The following is an 18,827-nucleotide window of genomic DNA, read 5'->3' as shown; positions in this document are numbered from 1 at the left end:
GAATTAAACATATTTAAGGACTAATGATATTCTTAGATTATATCAGCTGTACTTTCCATAACACTTTAATCATCCCATATTTTAATAAATCATCAATATAAAATCATTTACATTTCTATAGCACCATACAGCTTTCAGAGTACTTTCATATATATATATGAAAATACATATATATATATATATATATATATATGAAATACAAAATCTCATTTGAATCTCATAACTGGTCTACAAGGTAGACATAATATATCAGCTGTAATAATGAAATAAAACTGGAAGGATGATTAATAATAATAAACTGGAAGGTATTAAAATAAAATTCAATCATATTGCAAGGAAGTAAAACTATTCATTAAAATTAGAAACAGGGGGCCGGAGAGATAGCATAGTGGTAGGGCAAGGGCATTTGCTTTGCACGTGGCTGACTCTGGATGGACCTAAGTTTGATCCCCGGCATCATATGGCCTCCCAGCCTGCCAAGGGCGATTTCTGAGTACAGAGCCAGGAGTAACCCCTGAGCATCCAGAAAACACAATCAATCAATCAGTCAATCAAGTTTTAGGGCTGGAGAGATAGCACAGCGATAGGGCAGTTGCCTTGCATGCAGCCAACCCATGACAGATGGTGGTTCAAATCCTGACATTCCATGTGGTCCCCCAAGCCAGCCAGGAGTGATTTCTGAGCGCAGAGCCAGGAGTAACCCCTGAGTGTCACCAGGTGTGACCCCCAAAACAAAAACAAAACAAAAAATATTAGAAACAGGGGCCAGAGTGACAGCACAGCAGGGAGGGAATTTGCTTTGCATGTAGCCAACACAGGTTTTATTCTCGACATTCTGTATGGCTCCCCTAAGCCTGCCAGGAGTGATTCCTGAGTGCAGAGTCAGGAGTAACTCCAGAGCATCGCTGGGTGTGGCCTAATAAAAAAACAGAATGCAAAGTTACAACAGGATAAAAGTTATAAGCTTGGTGTTTTGGTTCCCATCCAAATCTATATACAATAGATCTGGCTTAAGTGTAGTTAGGCAGAAATTGGAAATTCAGAAGTCACGGCATCAAAGTGCCCCATTTGAAACACTGCATTCTATTTTAGGCGGGGCATGTAGTGTTGTTCCCAGGATTCATAACATACAATTTAAAAAATCCACACATGGGGGGCTGGAGAGATAGCACAGCGGTAAGGCGTTTGCCTTAGACGCAGAAGGATGGTGGTTCGGTGGTTCGAATCCCTGCATCCCATATGGTCCCCCGAGCCTGCCAGGAGCAATTTCTGAGCCTGGAGCCAGGAGTAACCTCTGAGCGCTGCTGGGTGTGACAAAAAAAATCCACACATGGGGCTGGAGCGATAGCACAGCAGGTAGGGAGTTTGCCTTGCATAAGGCCAACCTGGGTTTGATACCCAGCATCCCATATGGCCCTCTGAGGCTTCAGGCGTAATTTCTGAGTAACCCTGAGTGCCTCCGGGTGTGGCCCCAAAACAACAACAAAAAAATCCACGCATGTTCCAAAATCCAACTTAAGCTATTTTACTGCTTCTCCATGTATATCTTTAGTTTTTATAAGAAAAAAAAGAAATCATCTTCTACATTGTTAAAAGTTATATAATTAGTATTTTATAGTTAAAATAATTTTAATTCTATGAACATGCCATAATTCATACATTCTCATAGTTATATTATGACATATACCCCACACTTACCAACAAGGCTGTAATAAAAGTAAATGACACTAATGTGTTACAGTCACTGTTATGAGTATTTTCCACATATTAAAAACATCTAAATGAAGATATTAAGTAGATACAGGTGATCATCATTATAAGAACTTATGTTCTTTGTTTTTGGTTTTTGGGCCATACCTGGCGATGCTCAGGGGTTACTCCTGGCTCTGTGCTCAGAAATCGCTCCTGGCAGGCTATGGGGACCATATGGGATGCTGGGGATCAAACCTAGGTCTGTCCTAGGTTGGCCGCATGCAGGGCAAACACCCTACTATTGTGCTATCTCTCTGGTCCCAAGAACTGATGTTTTAAGAGAAATGGTGGAAGAAAGCAGGACAGTTTGGCTTGTAAAAAATTAAGTGGCAGAACTCAACAGAGTGAGTTGAGTGATAAGAAGACAACTCAGGGGCTGAAGAGATAGCACGAAGGTAAGGCATTTGCCTTGCATGCAGAAGGACAGTGGTTCAAATCCTGGCATCCCATATGGTCCCCCATGCCTGTCAGGAGCGATTTCTTTTTTTTTTTTCGGGCCACACCCTTTCGATGCTCAGGGGTTACTCCTGGCTAAGCGCTCAGAAATTGCCCCTGGCTTGGGGAGACCATATGGGACACCGGGGGAACGAACCGTGGTCCTTCCTTGGCTAGTGCTTGCAAGGCAGACACCTTACCTCTAGCGCCATCTCGCCGGCCCCCTGTCAGGAGCGATTTCTTTTCTTTTCTTTTTTTTTGTTTTTTTGGGCCACACCCGGCGGTGCTCAGGGGTTACTCCTGGCTGTCTGCTCAGAAATAGCTCCTGGCAGGCACGGGGAACCATATGGGACACCGGGATTCGAACCAACCACCTTTGGTCCTGGATTGGCTGCTTGCAAGGCAAACGCCGCTGTGCTATCTCTCCAGGCCCAGGAGCGATTTCTGAGCATAGAGCCAGGAGTAACCCCTGAGCACTGCTGGATGTGACCCCCGCAAAAAAACCCAAAATAGCAAAAAGAAAACAAAAAAAGAAGACAATTCAGCAACCACTTTAAGACTGAATTGTTATATGAAGCTGTTCTCTCTCTCCATCTCTGAAGATCTGTTTATCCTGGGATAATAGTTTCTATATAATTTTTGGTGGGGTGGTACTCTACATATAAAGAAGCTCTCTATGTAACTCCTGACCCCAGAACCTGAGTGGGCTATCTAGAATGATATGCAAGCATTTAACCTTTAAACATAATATTCAAACTCTGAACATAATTTTCACTTCCTATACCCCATTCAAATTTTTCCAAGTTAAATATATCTAGTTCTCAATGAAACATGAGTTTCCATGAATCCCCACCACCTTAATTATACATCAATTTGTCCAAGTTCCTCTTTGTGATATCTTGAAATGAACATAACTTTCTAGATGTAGCATGAAGATTATTGAGACAAATGCTTCCCGTGTAATGGATATATCAGTCCTATTAATGAGGCCTGGCCTATTAAGATCATCACCTCTTTCTGTAGTTTTGAGTCTAAAAGAAGTTTTTTGATTACGAGAATAACAAATTACACTTTATAAAAGATAGTATTTCTTCATGGGCATATGCCAATTTACTAAACCAGTTCCCAAAGTTAGATATACTGGGACAGTGGTTTATTTTCTGTTTGTTTTGGTTTTGAGCCATACCTAGTGGTGTTCAAGGCTTGCTACTGGTTCTGCACTCCGGGTTCACTCCTGGCAGGCTTGGGGGACCATATGTGACGGTTGAGATCGTAAACTGTGTATAATACCCACCGTATTATTGTCTGGTTCCTGGAATTTTTTTCCTTTGTTTTTGTTTTTTGGGTCATACCCAGTGATGCTTATGGGTTACTCCTGGCTCTGTGCTCAGAAATTGCTCTTGGCAAGCAAGGGGGACCATATGAGATACTGGGATTCAAATCAACCTCCGTCCTGGATCAGCCGCATGCAAGGCAAAATGCCCTATCGCTGTACCATCTCTCCGGCCCCTGTGCTTTATTTGCACACTAGGAGTTTCCTCATTGATGCTCATGGGTCTGGGAGACACTATGTCAATACTCAACCCAATGGTGTGGGCTTGACTGTTTGATGCTTGGCTGTTGGTGAGAAGCTTCTTGGGTTTGTTATGCACAGCAGACCTCTCCTACTGCACTGCTCACAGAATGTTCCCGGAGGTGCAGAGGGTGGAGGGAATATGGGGCCCTAGGAGCTGAACATCTCTACACTAGCTTCTTTAGTGTTATTTTAATATAGTCACTGTGAAATTACAAAGTTATTCATGACTAGGTTTCAGGTATACAATGTTTCAACACTAATGCCTTCACCATTGTCCACTTTCCACCACCAATGCTCCCCCTTCTCACCCCCCCCCCGGGCTCCATTTGCCTTCTATCAGTCTGCTTCGACAAGAGGCACTTTTTTTTTTTTGGTTTTTGGGCCACACCCGGTGACACTCAGGGGTTACTCCTGGCTATGAGCTCAGAAGTCACTCCTGGCTTGGGGGGACCATATGGGATGCCGGGGGATCGAACCGCGGTCCATCCTACGCTAGCGCTTGCAAGGCAGACACCTTACCTCTAGCGCCACCTTCCCAGCCCCAAGAGGCACTTTTTAAATATAAATTTTTGCACGGTGGTTTACAGTACTGCTATGGATACACTAGCCTTTTCAGCCAGCCCTTCCCTAAGATTGTTTTGAAAAATAGAAGCCATGTTACAGTGAAAAACCCAGTAAATAGATATACCGTATTTCCCGGTGTATAAGACCACCTGGGTGTATAAGACGACCGCCTAATTTACAGTTAAAACATAGGGTTAGGCCTTTATTCGCTGTATAAGACAGTGTTGCAACTGTATGTAACACAGTGAGCTAATCACAGCAAGCAAAGGTTCAAAGGTTATACTATAATAGACTTCCTCTCTGACTCTGGCCAATCTGAGCAGACTTTTCACAGTGTAGATTTGGGTCCAGAACATTGTATAATTTGCATGCATAAAAAGCCTGCTTGGATTGGCTGAGTTAGAGAGGCGGTCCGAGCAACCTTGCAGTGATTGGTGCAGCATGGAGTTGGAAAATTTGTTTCGTGGCAATATCCAGACGATTTTCGTTTAGCAGCATATCGAAACCTTTTCGGGATATACTCGGCGTATAAGATGACCCCCGATTTTCAGTTGACTTTTTTGTTTCAAAAGTCACCTTATATGCCGGAAAATATGGTAATCTAAATCCTTTAAATACAACCTAATTCAATACAGTGATTGGCAAGGACCCACAACCTACCTATTCTCTACCTGAGGATAAGTTATCCCATTCTGCACTACAGTCATTTTGGTTGCTATTCTAGAAATGTAGCTCATTCTTGAACCCAAAAGTTTACATTTGCCATTCTTTTTGCTAAAATGTTCCTATCCTGATCTACTTCTTCACTTTGTTTAGAGCTAAGGATCTTTAACTCATAGAGGCCTTTCCCAAGCATTTGCAAATTCTTTCCTTACACATCATTCTCTTTATTCTATTTTATAATTTTCTTTTATCATCATCTAAAATTGTATTTTATTTTTTTTTGTGAAGAGAAACTTCTCTTCACAAGAATATATTCAGTTTCACTAGGGCAGGGATCTTCTACAAACGGAATGCTACAGGTGCTGAAAAATTGATGTTGATTGAATAAGTCTTTTTATATACCAATGAATATTTCTATAATATAAATTTCAATGCATATGGTTATTGGGCTATAGGATAGAAACTTAGAAAATTAAGTTATAGGCTTGATTCCTGGCACCATAAAGGTCCCCTGACCAACCAGGAGCAACCCCCAAGCAATGGCCAGGAATAGCTGAAGTGGGTATTGTACATGGCCCAATTTATGAATTTATACTACCACTAATGTGCCAAAAAACATCTATCAGTTTTTATGCCATTTCTAGTACATCCAACTTCCATCCACCTATAATCTCAGTTCTGATATCAAGAGTCCAAAGATTTGTTCTCATTTGTCATTTTTCATTCCATTTATTTCTTTATATACCTACCATATGCATGAAATCATACAGTATTTGTTCTTCTGCTTAGTTTGCCTAATACGACACCCTCTACTTCCATCCAGGATGAAGAAAAAGGTAGAATTTCCTCTTCATTATGATAAATACCATTGCATATGGGTATACACAATAATTTCTTTAACCACTGATCTACTGGGTTATTCACCATTTAGGGCTATCCAGACCTTGGCTACCATAACAGTATTGTAATAAAAAATGCCTACACAAATTAAATGTTTTTGTGTTCTTGGGGTTGCATATGGTAGTTCTGGTTTAAATATTTTGTCTCCATACAGTATTCTAGAGAGGCCAAATCAGACAACAGTTCCACCAACAGTGAATGAACTTTTTAACCACATTCTCAGTGGTGAGAGGTGAAAGTTTACTGTTATTTTGATTTTTATTTCCCTAATGACTAGTGTCAAAAAACACATTTTCTCTGGTTATTGGGCCATGCCTGGTGACGCTCAGGGGTTACTCCTGGCTATGTGCTTAGAAATCGAGCCTGGCTTGGGGACCATATGGGATGCTGGGGGATCGAACTGTGGTCCATCCCAGATCAGCTGTGTGCACAGCAAACACCCTACTGCTGTGCCACCACTTGGGCCCCGAAAAACACATTTTCATATACCTTCTGGCCACCTTTGTGTCTTTTTGAGAAAGTGTTTATTCATCTCCACTCTCTATATATTTTGGGAGGGTTTTGGTTCACACCCAGCAGCGTTCAGGGGTTACTCCTGGCTCTACGCTCAGAAATCACTCCTGGCAGGCTCAGGGGACCATATGGGATGCCAGGATTTGAAACACCGTCCTTCTGCATGCAAAGTAAATGCTCTACCTCCATGCTATCTCTCTGGCCCCTCCACTCTATATTTTTAATAGTGTTGTTTGCCTGAGTTATGTGCATGCTTTCTTATTTTGGATATAGTCCCTTTGTTAGATATATATAGTATGTAAATATATTTTCCCATTTGATAGGCTTTACATATATACATGTACGTGCAAGCATATGTGTGTATTTTGTTTTTTGGGCCACAACTGGTGGTACTCCTGACTCTGCACTCAGAAATAACTTCTGGCAGCCTCAGGGACCATATGGGATGCCAGGGATCAAACTCAGGTCAGCTACATGCAAGGTAATCACTCCAGCCCCTATATTTTAATGTTATCCATACTGTCTTTCACAGTGAACAAAGTTTTTTGGTTTGCTATAGTCACATTTGTTCATGTCTGCTTTTTTCCCCCCACCAGATGGAATCAAATTATTGAAGACCTCTAAAGTTAGTATCATGGAGTATTAGGTTACACCTTATTTTACCCAAAACAGTGATCATCTACTTGTAAGCCTGGGTGCAACTGGCTTAGGATAGCCTGAGCTATCTGTACTTACTGCCCCACCCAGGGGTGTTCTTTGTACTCAATAAAAAATGATAATTCTGGCAGGCAGATGGCTCTCCATACAAGATAAAAGACTGCCAGACTACACCTCCAGCCTGGTTTGGATTATTTCATGCGCAACCCTGCTTTAGACTCATCACCTGCGCTTGGAGATACGGGACATGGGGTTATTTTACAATGGAGAATTCTGCCAATGTTTTCCTTGGTATATTTTATGTATATGGATATAATATTGAGGTCTTTATACCATTTTGGAATTTTTATGTAGTATGAAATGGGGCTTGAATTCATTTCCACCAACATTTGTTGAAAATTATTTCAGGGTATTGTTTGGTTGTGTTGCTTTAGGGCCACACCCTGTACAGGGAGGTGTGTTCCCTGTAGTGCTTGGGGAAGCATGTGGTACTAGGTATTAAAACCCATGGGCGCCACATATAAGTCACATCCCAAGTTCAGCTTCAGGATATTTTTAGGGTAATTTTTGGTGTGTGTATATTTTGGGGATCAAGTCCAGGTCTCGTGCATGCAAGGTACATGTTCTAAAGCTAAACCGTATTCCCAACGCAGGATAAGCACATTTTTGTTTTGGGTCCCTAATTGGCAGTTCTGGCATTACTCCTGGTTCTGTGCTAGGTTGCTTATGGTGGTGCTTGGGAGACGACATGGCACTGCAGATGAAACTTAGAGCTCCTATATGTGAAGCCTGTATTCAGCCTGTTCAACTATTTCTCCAACCTGATAGAAACATTTTTAAAATTTGGGCCACAAATGGCAGTGCTTAAGACTTATTGCTGGTCCTATACTCAGGAATCATTTCTAACAGGTATTAGGGGTAATGGTGATCGAATCCAAGTTCTATGCAAGTAGAGCATCCTACCTGCTTGCTCCTACCCTCTAATAGAATATTTGAAGGTTTTTTATTATATATTTCAAGTTGTCTCCCAGGAAGGCATACTAATTTACATTCTTTGTGGCAACAGAAAGAAATACTTAGTCAACCTTGATAACACTGCATATTGTAATAAAAAAAACTTTGCTTCTGGGGCTGGAGCAATAGTACAGTGGATAGGGTGCTTGCCTTGCACAAAATCAATCTGGGTTTGATCCTTAGCATTCCCTATGGTCCCCTGTGCTCTGACAGGTATAATTCCTGAGTGCAGAGCCTAGAGTATAACCCCTAGGCATTGCAGGGTGTCGCCCCAAACAAAACATTTTGCTTCTTTAACAGGTTGAAAGACAGTTCTATGACACGTCATTGAGATACCTCACCAGGATGACACCAATCCATTGATAGTTATAGGCTGAGTATGGTCTTTTACTCATTTACGAATTCATCTAAATACCTCAGAAACCTTCTTACCATGTCAGTGTGTCTCTATTTTATCCAAAGGAATACGAAAGCACACCTGAAAGTCTGTCAGAAGGGAGATTAATACATAGCTAAGATCCACTGGTGTAATTTATAGGATGGCACATTTTTTTTTAGGATGGCACATTTTATGTCAACAAGAAACAACTTTCTTTTTTTTTTTTTTTTTGGTTTTTGGGCCACACCAAGTAACGCTCAGGAGTTACTCCTGGCTATGCACTCAGAAGTTGCTCCTGGCTTGGGGGACCATATGGGACACCGGGGGATCGAACCGCGGTCCGTCCAAGGCTAGCGCAGGCAAGGCAGGCACCTTACCTCCAGCGCCACCGCCCGGCCCCAAGAAACAACTTTCTATCTATTAATGGAGGACAATGCACTATCATGTGAGATGTTGTGCTTTCTCCTATTAGAAATCTGCAAGTAAATAGAGGACAGATAAACACCTGCTACTGGTATTATAGAATAGTCATAACACACATAATAGGTATATTCATATAAATATGTCATATAAATATGTGTCAGTGCGATTGCTGTGTGATTGTTGGCAACACACCATTATGTCCCAACTGCACTGCTATAAACAACTGTGTTAGAGAGATTATTTAGAGTTAAAAGCAGAGCTGAAAAGACTTCTGGGGTTTCTACAAGTTGGTCATTCTCAATCCTAACTTCTCATCAGAAATCTTTGGGGGAGCTTTTCTAAAAGGCTAGGTCTGGGGCCAGAGTGATAGCACAGTGGTAAGGTGCTTGCCTGGCACAGAGCAACCTGGGACGAACCTGGGTTCAATCCCTGGCATCCCATATGTTCCCCCGAGCCTGCTAGGAGTGATTTCTGAGTGCAGATCCAGGAGTAACCTCTGTAAGTTGCTGGGTATGACCCCAAAACCAAATAAGAAAAAGGTCAGGTCCTACCTCAGACCAATTAAGTCAGAATATCTGGGGGTGGGGCTCAATAAGGATTGAGAACTATTACTTTAAAGTCTAATATTCTCCCAATGATTTAAAATGTATAAAAACCATATCTCAGAATAATAAGAGTAATAATGAATGATATTTTTTGGCCACATCGAGTGATGCTTAGGGGTTACTCCTGGCTCTGCGCTCAGAAATTGCTCCTGGCTCGGGGACCATATGGAATGCTGGGGATCAAACCAAGGTCTGTCCTGGGTCACCCACGTGCAAGGCAAACGCCCTACTGCTGTGCTATCTAATAGCTGTGCCAGCCTCTAATAAATTATTTTTAAACAAAGAATACCAGGCTGAGAATTAGGAGATTAGGCTCCTCCTCCTATATATATATATTTTTAGTTTTTGGGTCACACCCGGCAGCGCTCAGGGGACCATATGGGATGCCGGGATTTGAACCACCGACCTTATTCATGAAAGGCAAACACCTTACCTCCATGCTATCTCTCCGGCTCCCCTACTCCTATATTTAACATATGGTATGATCATGGACAAATTACTCTACTCAAGGACATCTCCATTCTTATATTACTAAAGTAAAAAAAAGGGGTAGAGAATGGAGAAAAGTATGAGTGAAGGTTTGGGAGAGAGTATGCTTGCATTTTTACAGGAATAGATGCACAACCAGACATTTAAGATCCAAGAAAGTGAGGGAAAAGAACCATTCAGCATCACTGTGAACCAGGAGATGAATAAAAATATTTTCCAGAAGTCAGAAAAGTATTGATCCAAATTAATACTGGTAAAACACCAATCACTATATTTCTAGCTGTGATTGTCATTTCTTTTGGCCAAATGACAATGCCATCACAACTTCTAGTTCTTACTTGATTTTTTGTGGTGCTGTGGCTTTATAGGACTCAGCTCTCCATAGGGTACAATATTAGTTAATGAACCCAAGCCCACTTACAGAAGTCTAGCAAGGTCCATTTGTAAACTGCTTATTTAATGCAAAAAAAAAATAGTTGAAGGGAGTAGAAAACTGGTACCTAGGAAGTTGATGCTTTGACATAAAATATCCAGATTTGATAATTTCATAGGACTGTCATTGGGTAAATAAAGTATACTTCAAAGTCATTCTGTTCCTAACTTTGGGTGTATGATCTTAATTATTAGCCCTTTCTTTCCCTTTGTCCCTTAGTCCAGTGAGCAAATCATTCTTATGTGAGGAAGATAAAGTTCCCCACTGAGCTTCTGGGATGATTAAAAAATTTTTTTTGGAATGCTGTCTTAATGTCATGAACATGGTGTGGTAGAAAGAGATAAATTAGAGTTTTGTAATATTTGTTTCCAATCCAGACTTCTACCTGGTTTTATGTTTTATGACAAGGTCATATCTCCCCTGTGGGTATCAGATCCATCTGTAAAACGAAAATAAATATCTCATGGAACCCTTGTGTTGATTTAAAAACATACAAGAGAATGGTTTATATACCACAGAATTCTATAAAAAAAGTGAAGAATCGGGGCCGGAGTGTTGATCTGGGTTTGATCCCCGACGTCCCATATGGTCCCCCAAACCAGGATCGATTTCTGAGTGCAGAGCCAGGAGTAACCCCTGAGCGTCACTGAGTGTGGCCCAAAAATAATACAAAACAAAACAAAAAGTGAAGAATCACCTTCAAATCAGCCTCAGTAAAATGGTATAGAACATTACTACCTATTCATATTGCTAAGTATCTGAAAATACAAGGGGAGCCCCTTTTGTAAATGCAGGTAGGCCTTTCTATTTATCTCAACTTCCACACAGAGCTAATAAACAAGTATACCTTAATGGAGTCCGTATCTATGAATGAGATCGGAGGTTCATGTATAACCCCACTGGCAGTGAAGACTAAAGATTAGAACCCCTACGAAAGATGAAAACTGCCTCTTACCACTTGGATGTTTTTCTTGGACACCTTAACTAATTTGGTTGGCGTCCATTCTTCATCATTATCAGTCTCACGATCATTGACCTCAGGCTCATTTACAGAGTACTCTGGATTATATTTTAGGTCCTCAACGTTCATACTTTGTTCCAGAAACTTCTCTTTAAAACGTGACGGTCTTGGCTTTGAAAAGAAAAAAAGGTTTAGAATGGTTATTTAAAAAATTATAAAATATCGTGCTCGCTTCGGCAGCACATATACTAAAATTGGAACGATACAGAGAAGATTAGCATGGCCCCTGCGCAAGGATGACACGCAAATTCGTGAAGCGTTCCATATTTAAAAAAATTTATAAAATATCAATAATAACAAAATCAAATGGATCTCCTTCTAGTAACTGCTGCCAACTAAATTCTCAGAGCAGGTAAGGTATTTGTCTTGCATGTGGCTGACCCAGGTTTTATCCATGGCATCCCATATGGTCCCCTGAGCATGCCAGGAGTGATTTCTGAACACAGAGCCAAGAGTAATCTTTGAGTGACACTGGGTATGGCCCAAAAACAAAATCAAATACAAATAAAACATTTCAAAGAAGAGATTTATTTGTGGTTTTTGGGTCACACCCGGCAGTGTTCAGGGGTTATTCCTGGCTCCAGGCTCAGAAATTGCTCCTGGAAGGCACGGGGGGGACCATATGGGACGCTGGGATTCGAACCGATGACCTCCTGTATGAAAGGCAAACGGCTTACCTCCATGCTATCTCTCTGGCCCCCAAATAAGAGATTTTAGATTCCCTCAATTACACCCCTCTTAGAATTTTTGTTTGCTTTTGGGCCACACCTGGCGGTGCTCAGGGGTTTCTCCTGGCTCTGTGTTCAGAAATCATTTCTGGCAGTCTCGGGGGTCCATATGGGATGTTGAGGGAATAAACCCAGTTTGGCCATGTGCAAGGCAAATGCCCTGTCACTGTCCTATCGCTCCAGCCCCCAGTTAGAAATTTTGTTTTAGTCTTTGGCCTTAAGTCTTTGAAAAGATTGAAGACTGGAGAGACAGTGTCTGAGACATCTGAGTGAGGAAGAATAGACTCATACTGCTATAAGATTCTTTGGATGGGGGCTGGAGAGAGAACACAGCGGCGTTTGCCTTGCAAGCAGCCGATCCAGGACCTAAGGTGGTTGGTTCGAATCCTGGCGTCCCATGTGGTCCCCGTGCCTGCCGGGGCTATTTCTCAGCAGATAGCCAGGAGTAACCTCTGAGCACCACCGGGTGTGGCCCCAAAACAAAAATAAAAACAAAAAGATTCTTTGGATGGACTACTCTTTCTTCTTGCTCTCCTTTTCTCAGTTGTTTATAAGGCCTATACATTGTCAAAAATTAATCTTTTGGGAAAGGAGAATGCCTACTTTTCCTAATATCATACTATAGTCTTATCTGGGAGCCAATGAAAATCAAAACACTAGAATTTGGGGATTTTAACTCTAGGTCTCTTATTAAAGGCACTTTTAGGGTAGTAGAGTACATTGGGCAAAGAGATAAGGTACTGCACACTGTACTGCATAAGGCCCCTTCAACACTGCCAGGAACAATGTCTGAGTATAGTCAAGATTAAGCACTGCGGGCTGGAACGATAGCACAGTGGTAGGGCATTTGCCTTCCCTGTGGCAGACCCAGATGGACCTGTGTTCAAAACCCAGCATCCCATATGATTCCCTGAGCCTGACAGGAGTGATTTCTGAGTGCAGAGCCAGGAGTAACTCTTGAGCGATGCCAGGTGTGGCCCACCCCAAAATGTTTAAGCACTGAGCACAGTAGGGTACACCCCAAACAAAACAAAAACAAAGCAAAAAACCCAAAACTGAAAGAAAAAATAAAATGAAACAAAATAAGATTTTAGCACCTTCATCTCAAATGTGGGCTAAGTCACATATCACATTAAATAAGCCATTTACCTTAGGTGGGATATATTCGAAAGAAGAATCTCGAGATAAAAGGGTATCCTGAGAAAGATGAGGTTTCTGTTTGCTGACAACTTGGAGAAGGGCCAGTTCCTGTTTGAAAGAAGTGATAAAGGTGTATAATGAAAACCAATTTCTGAGTGTTTATGGCTAAATTATAAATATTGTAGACTTAAGGTAACTCAATATTAAACCTAGCAAATTTAAAGCCATAGTAAAGTGAGGCAGATATCAGTAGAGAGGAGGGCTAGCTTTATAACATCAGTCTTATATGCAAGAAACCAAGACACTTAAAATGTGCTGAATTGGGGGCGGAGCGGTAGCAGAAGTGGTAGGGCATTTGCCTAGCACACACTAATCTAGGATGGATCTCGGTTCGATCCCCCAGTGTGCTCAAAGCCAGAAGCGGTTTCTGAGTGCACAGCCAGAAGTAACCCCTGAGTGTCACTGGGTGTGGCCAAAAAAAAATGCTGAATTGATGGCTCAATGGCTGGAATGCCTGCTTTGCAATGCAGAAAGCCCTGGAATCACACAGTCCCTTGAGCACTACACAGTGTGCCTTCAAAGCAAAAACAAAACAAAAACAAACAAACAAAAACATCCCATGGGGGCCTGGAGAGATAGCACAGCGGCGTTTGCCTTGCAAGCAGCCGATCCAAGGACAAAAGGTGGTTGGTTCGAATCCCGGTGTCCCATATGGTCTCCCGTGCCTGCCAGGAGCTATTTCTGAGCAGACAGCCAGGAGGAACCCCTGAACACTGCCGGGTGTGGCTCAAAAACAAACAACAACAAAAACATCCCATGGAAACTCAGTAATATAGACCTTATAAAATAGATCCAACTCATCATACTCAGGAACATTCTGACTTCAGTTGTATCAGGGCTTTCCAAGTCTTATTAAGTGGGTAGCAAGAGGTATTACCTGCTTCATGGCTTCATTTTCTTGGAGAAGCTGCTGATTTCGTGTATATTCTTCTTGCATCTTCTCAATTTCTTCATCCTATTTCCAGTTAGTGGGAGTGATAGGTGGGGTTATTTTGGGCACTACATGAGGGCTACTAAATAACTCACAGAGATAAAAACACAGTGCTTACAAACTGCTGGCAGCAAATGGTTTTTGCACAGCATGTACTGGCACCCAGAATAATGCCAGAATTCCAACACTTCCTTGGTATCTAGAATGCCACTTCTATTCTAATACTCCAAGCATTACGAACAGCACTTGGAATCGTGGGCTCCACTATATAAACCCTCGTTATTTCTCTCGATTTTCTTTTTTTCTTTTGGTCACACCTGGCGGTGCTCAAAGGTTACTCCTGGCTCGGTGCTCAGAAATCGCTGCTGGCAGGCCTGGGGGAACCACATGGGATGCTGGGTTTCGAACCACCATCCATCCTGAATCAGCTGCAAGCAAGGCAAACACCCTACTGCTGTGCAATCTCTCTGGCCCCATTTCTCTCTAGTTCGTTTTCTTTTCTTGCCAAACCTGGTGGCACACAGGGGTTACGCCTGGTTCTGCACTCAGAAATACCTCCTGGCTTGAGGAACCATATGGATGCCAGGGATGGAACCGGCATCTGTCCTGGGTCAGCAGCGGGCAAGGCAAACACCCTACCACTGTGATACCACTCTGGCACCCATTTCTCTCTATTTTCTACCCTCACAAGTCTTCTTTACATTCAGATTAAGAAATCCCCATAAAGAAGTCTCTGAAGACTACAGGCAATTCTTTTAAATTCTTTTCAAGACCAAACAGTTTATTTGCTATGTTAATATGTTTAAATAAACTTAGGGGTACTACAGATCACTGGATTAAGGACTACAACCTTAACTAGTTTGGTTTTGTTTTTGGTAAGAGATGGAAACCCTAAAAGAAAACAAGCCCATTGTCACTAAAAAAGATTAAACGTTGGATAAAATAGTGTTACAACCTGCTACTGAAGTGTGTGAAAATCCAGCTTCTGTAAGAAGTGTAGACTCCAGGCATTTAAGAACAGGATAAAGAAGAGGCAACTGAATGACACTGTGATTTTTACTTTCTAAACTCTAGAGCCTGAGCTTCAGGATTGAAGCAAATAATCAAGATATTTCAATGTGTAGTATGGGGGCTGACGATACTGTTTTTTATATTTTATTTAAACACCTTGATTACATACATGATTGTGTTTGGGTTTCAGTCATGTAAAGAACACCACCCATCACCAGTGCAACGTCCCCATCACCAATGTCCCAAATCTCCCTCCTCCCCATCCGACCCCCGCCTGTACTCTAGACAGGCTTTCCTTTTCCCTCATACAGTCTCATTATTAGGACAGTTCAAAATGTAGTTATTTCTCTAACTAAACTCATCACTCTTTGTGGTGAGCTTCGTGAGGTGAGCTGGAACTTCCAGCTCTTTTGTGTCTGAAAATTATTATTGGAAGAATGTCTTTTATTTTTCTTAAAACCCATAGATGAGTGAGAAATTCTGCGTTTTTCTCTTTCTCTCTGACTTATTTCACTCAGCATAATAGATTCTGTGTACATCCATGTATAGGAAAATTTCATGACTTCATCTCTCCTGACAGCTGCATAATATTCCATTGTGTATATGTACCAGTTTCTTTAGTCATTCGTCTGCTGAAGGGCATCTTGGTTGTTTCCAGAGTCTTGCTATGGTAAATAGTGCTGCAATGAATATAGGTGTAAGGAAGAGGTTTTTGTATTGTATTTTTTGTGTTCCTAGGGTATATTCCTTGGAGTGGTATAGCTGGGTCGTATGGGAGCTCAATTTCCAGTTTTTGGAGGAATCTCCATATTGCTTTCCATAAAGGTTGAACTAGACGGCATTCCCACCAGCAGTGGATAAGAGTTCCTTTCTCTTCACATCCCCGCCAACACTGTTTATTCTCATTCTTTGTGATGTGTGCCATTCTCTGTGGTGTGAGGTGGTACCTCATAGTTGTTTTGATTTGCATCTCCCTGATGATTAGTGATGTGGAGCATTTTTTCATGTGTCTTTTGGCCATTTGTATTTCTTCTTTGTCAAAGTGTCTGTCCATTTCTTCTCCCCATTTTTTGATGGGATTAGATGTTTTTTTCTTCTAAATGTCTGTCAGTACCTTGTATATTTTGGAGATTAGCCCCTTATCTGATGGGTATTGGGTGAATAGTTTCTCCCACTCAGTGGGTGGCTCTTATATCTTGGGCACTATTTACTTTGAGGTACAGAAGCTTCTCAGCTTAATATATTCCCATCTGTTAATCTCTGCTTTTTTTTTTTTTGGTTTTTGGGCCACACCCAGCGGTGCTCAGGGTCTACTCCTGGCTGTTTGCTTAGAAATAGCTCCTGGCAGGCACGGGGGACCATATGGGACACCGGGATTCGAACCAACCACCTTTGGTCCTGAATTGGCTGCTTGCAAGGTAAACGCCGCTGTGCTATCTCTCCGAGCCCTAATCTCTGCTTTCACTTGCTTGGAGAGTACAGTTTCCTCCTTGAATATGTCTGGTCTCAATGTCCTGGAGTATTTTCCCTATGTTTTGTTCTATATATCTTATGGTTTCGGGTCTAATATCGAGGTCTTTAATCCATTTGGATTTTACCTTCGTACATGATGTTAGCTGGGGGTCTAAGTTCAATTTTTACAAGTGGCTAGCCAGTTTTGCCAACATCACTTGTTGAAGAGGCTTTCTTTACTTCATTTAGGATTTCTTGCTCCTTTATCAAAAATTAGGTGATTATATGTCTGGGGAATATTCTCTGAGTATTCAAGCCTATTCCACAGATCTGAGGGCCTGTCCTTATTCCAATACCATGCTGTTTTGATAACTATTGTTTTGTAGTAAAGTTTAAAGTTGGGGAAAGTAATTCCTCCCATATTCTTTTTCCCAATGATTGCTTTAGCTATTCTAGGGTGTTTATTGTTCCAAACGAATTTCAAAATTGCCTGATTCACTTCTTTGAAAATGTCATGGGTATCTTTAGAAGGATCACATTAAATCTGTATAATGCCTCGGGGAGTATTGCCATTTTGATGATGTTACTCCTTCCAATCCATGAGCAAGGTATGTGTTTCCATTTCCGCATGTCCTCTCTTATTTCTTGGAGCAGAGTTTTACAGTTTTCTTTGTATAGGTCCTTCACATTTTTAGTCAAGTTGATTCCAAGATATTTGAGTTTGTGTGGCACTATTGTGAATGGGGTTGTTTTCTTAATGTCTATTTCTTCCTTATTACTATTGGTGTATAGAAAGGCCATTGATTTTTGTGTGTTAATTTTGTAGCCTGCCACCTTGCTATATAAGTCTATTGTTTCTAGAAGCTTTTTCGTAGAGAATTTAGGGTTTTCTTTTTTTGTTTGTTTGTTTGGTTTTGGGCCACACCCAGCGATGCTCAGGGGTTGCTCCTGGCTGTCTGCTCAGAAATAGCTCCTGGCAGGCACGGGGGACCATATGGGACACCGAGATTCGAACCAACCACCTTTGGTCCTGGATCGGCTGCTTGGAAGGCAAACGCCGCTGTGCTATCTCTCCGGGCCCGAATTTAGGGTTTTCTAAGTAGAGTATCATGTCATCTGCAAACAGTGAGAGCTTGATTTCTTCCTTTCCTATCTGGATTCCCTTGATATCTTTTTCTTGCCTAATCACTATAGCAAGTACTTCCAGTGCTATGTTGATTAGGAGTGGTGAGAGAGGACAGCCTTGTCTTGTGCCAGAATTTAGAGGGAAGGCTTTTAGTTTTTCTCCATTGAGGATAATATTTGCCACTGGCTTGTGGTAGATGACCTTAACTATATTGAGAAAGGTTCCTTCCATTCCCATCTTGCTGAGAGTTTTGATAAAGAATGGGTGTTGGATGTTATCAAATGCTTTCTTTGCATCTATTGATATGATTATGTGATCTCTATTTTTCTTGTTGTTGATGTTGTGTATTATGTTGATAGATTTACGGATGTTAAACCATCCTTGCATTCCTGGGATGAAACCTACTTGATCAGAGTGGATAATCTTCTTAATGAGGCATGGAATCCTATTTGCCAGGATTTTGTTGAGGATCTTTGCATCTGTATTCATCAGCGATATTGGTCTGTAATTTTCTTTTTTTGTAGCATCTCTGTCTGGTTTAGGTATCAAGGTGATGTTGGCTTCATAAAAGCTATTTGGAAGTGTTTCTGCTTGTTCAATTTCATGAAAGAGTCTTGCCAGGATTGGTAGTAGTTCCTCTTGGAAAGTTTGAAAGAATTCATTAGTGAATCCATCTGGGCTTGGGCTTTTGTTTTTCGGCAGACATTTGATTACCATTTTAATTTCATCAGTAGTGATGGGGGTGTTTACATATGCTACATCCTCTTCCTTCAACCGTGGAAGATTATAATAAGAGTCCAAGAATTTATCCATTTCTTCCAGGTTCTCATTTTTAGTGGCGTAGAGTTTCTCAAAGTTGTTTCTGATTACCATTTGAATCTTTGCCATATCAGTAGTGATTTCTCATTTTTCATTCCTAATACAAGTTATCAAGTTTCTCTCTCTCTCTTTCTTT

At 41.4% G+C, this 18,827-nt stretch overlaps 2 protein-coding genes and 1 non-coding gene across 3 annotated transcripts in view; 1 reads left to right on the top strand and 2 right to left on the bottom strand.

Moving 5' to 3' along the window:
* Window positions 1-18,827, bottom strand: part of KIF4A (kinesin family member 4A) — a 146,532-nt gene that overhangs the window by 4,662 nt on the left and 123,043 nt on the right. The window contains exons 25-27 of the mRNA XM_049767403.1: window positions 14,230-14,307; window positions 13,302-13,400; window positions 11,359-11,535 (exon numbers count right to left, since the gene is read on the bottom strand). Coding sequence (XP_049623360.1) covers window positions 11,359-11,535; window positions 13,302-13,400; window positions 14,230-14,307 — 354 coding nt within the window. The remainder of the gene's footprint in view (window positions 1-11,358; window positions 11,536-13,301; window positions 13,401-14,229; window positions 14,308-18,827) is intronic.
* The window catches only part of DLG3 (discs large MAGUK scaffold protein 3), a 213,708-nt gene that overhangs the window by 149,228 nt on the left and 45,653 nt on the right, over window positions 1-18,827 (bottom strand). The window lies entirely within an intron of this gene.
* LOC126000122 (U6 spliceosomal RNA) lies at window positions 11,589-11,695 on the top strand. Its single transcript, XR_007492487.1, has one exon. It is a non-coding gene; the product is annotated as a U6 spliceosomal RNA (small nuclear RNA).

This window comes from Suncus etruscus, chromosome X (genome assembly GCF_024139225.1).
Source record: "Suncus etruscus isolate mSunEtr1 chromosome X, mSunEtr1.pri.cur, whole genome shotgun sequence".
Lineage (NCBI taxonomy): Eukaryota > Metazoa > Chordata > Mammalia > Eulipotyphla > Soricidae > Suncus > Suncus etruscus.
This window is presented reverse-complemented; position numbering and strand designations above follow the sequence as displayed.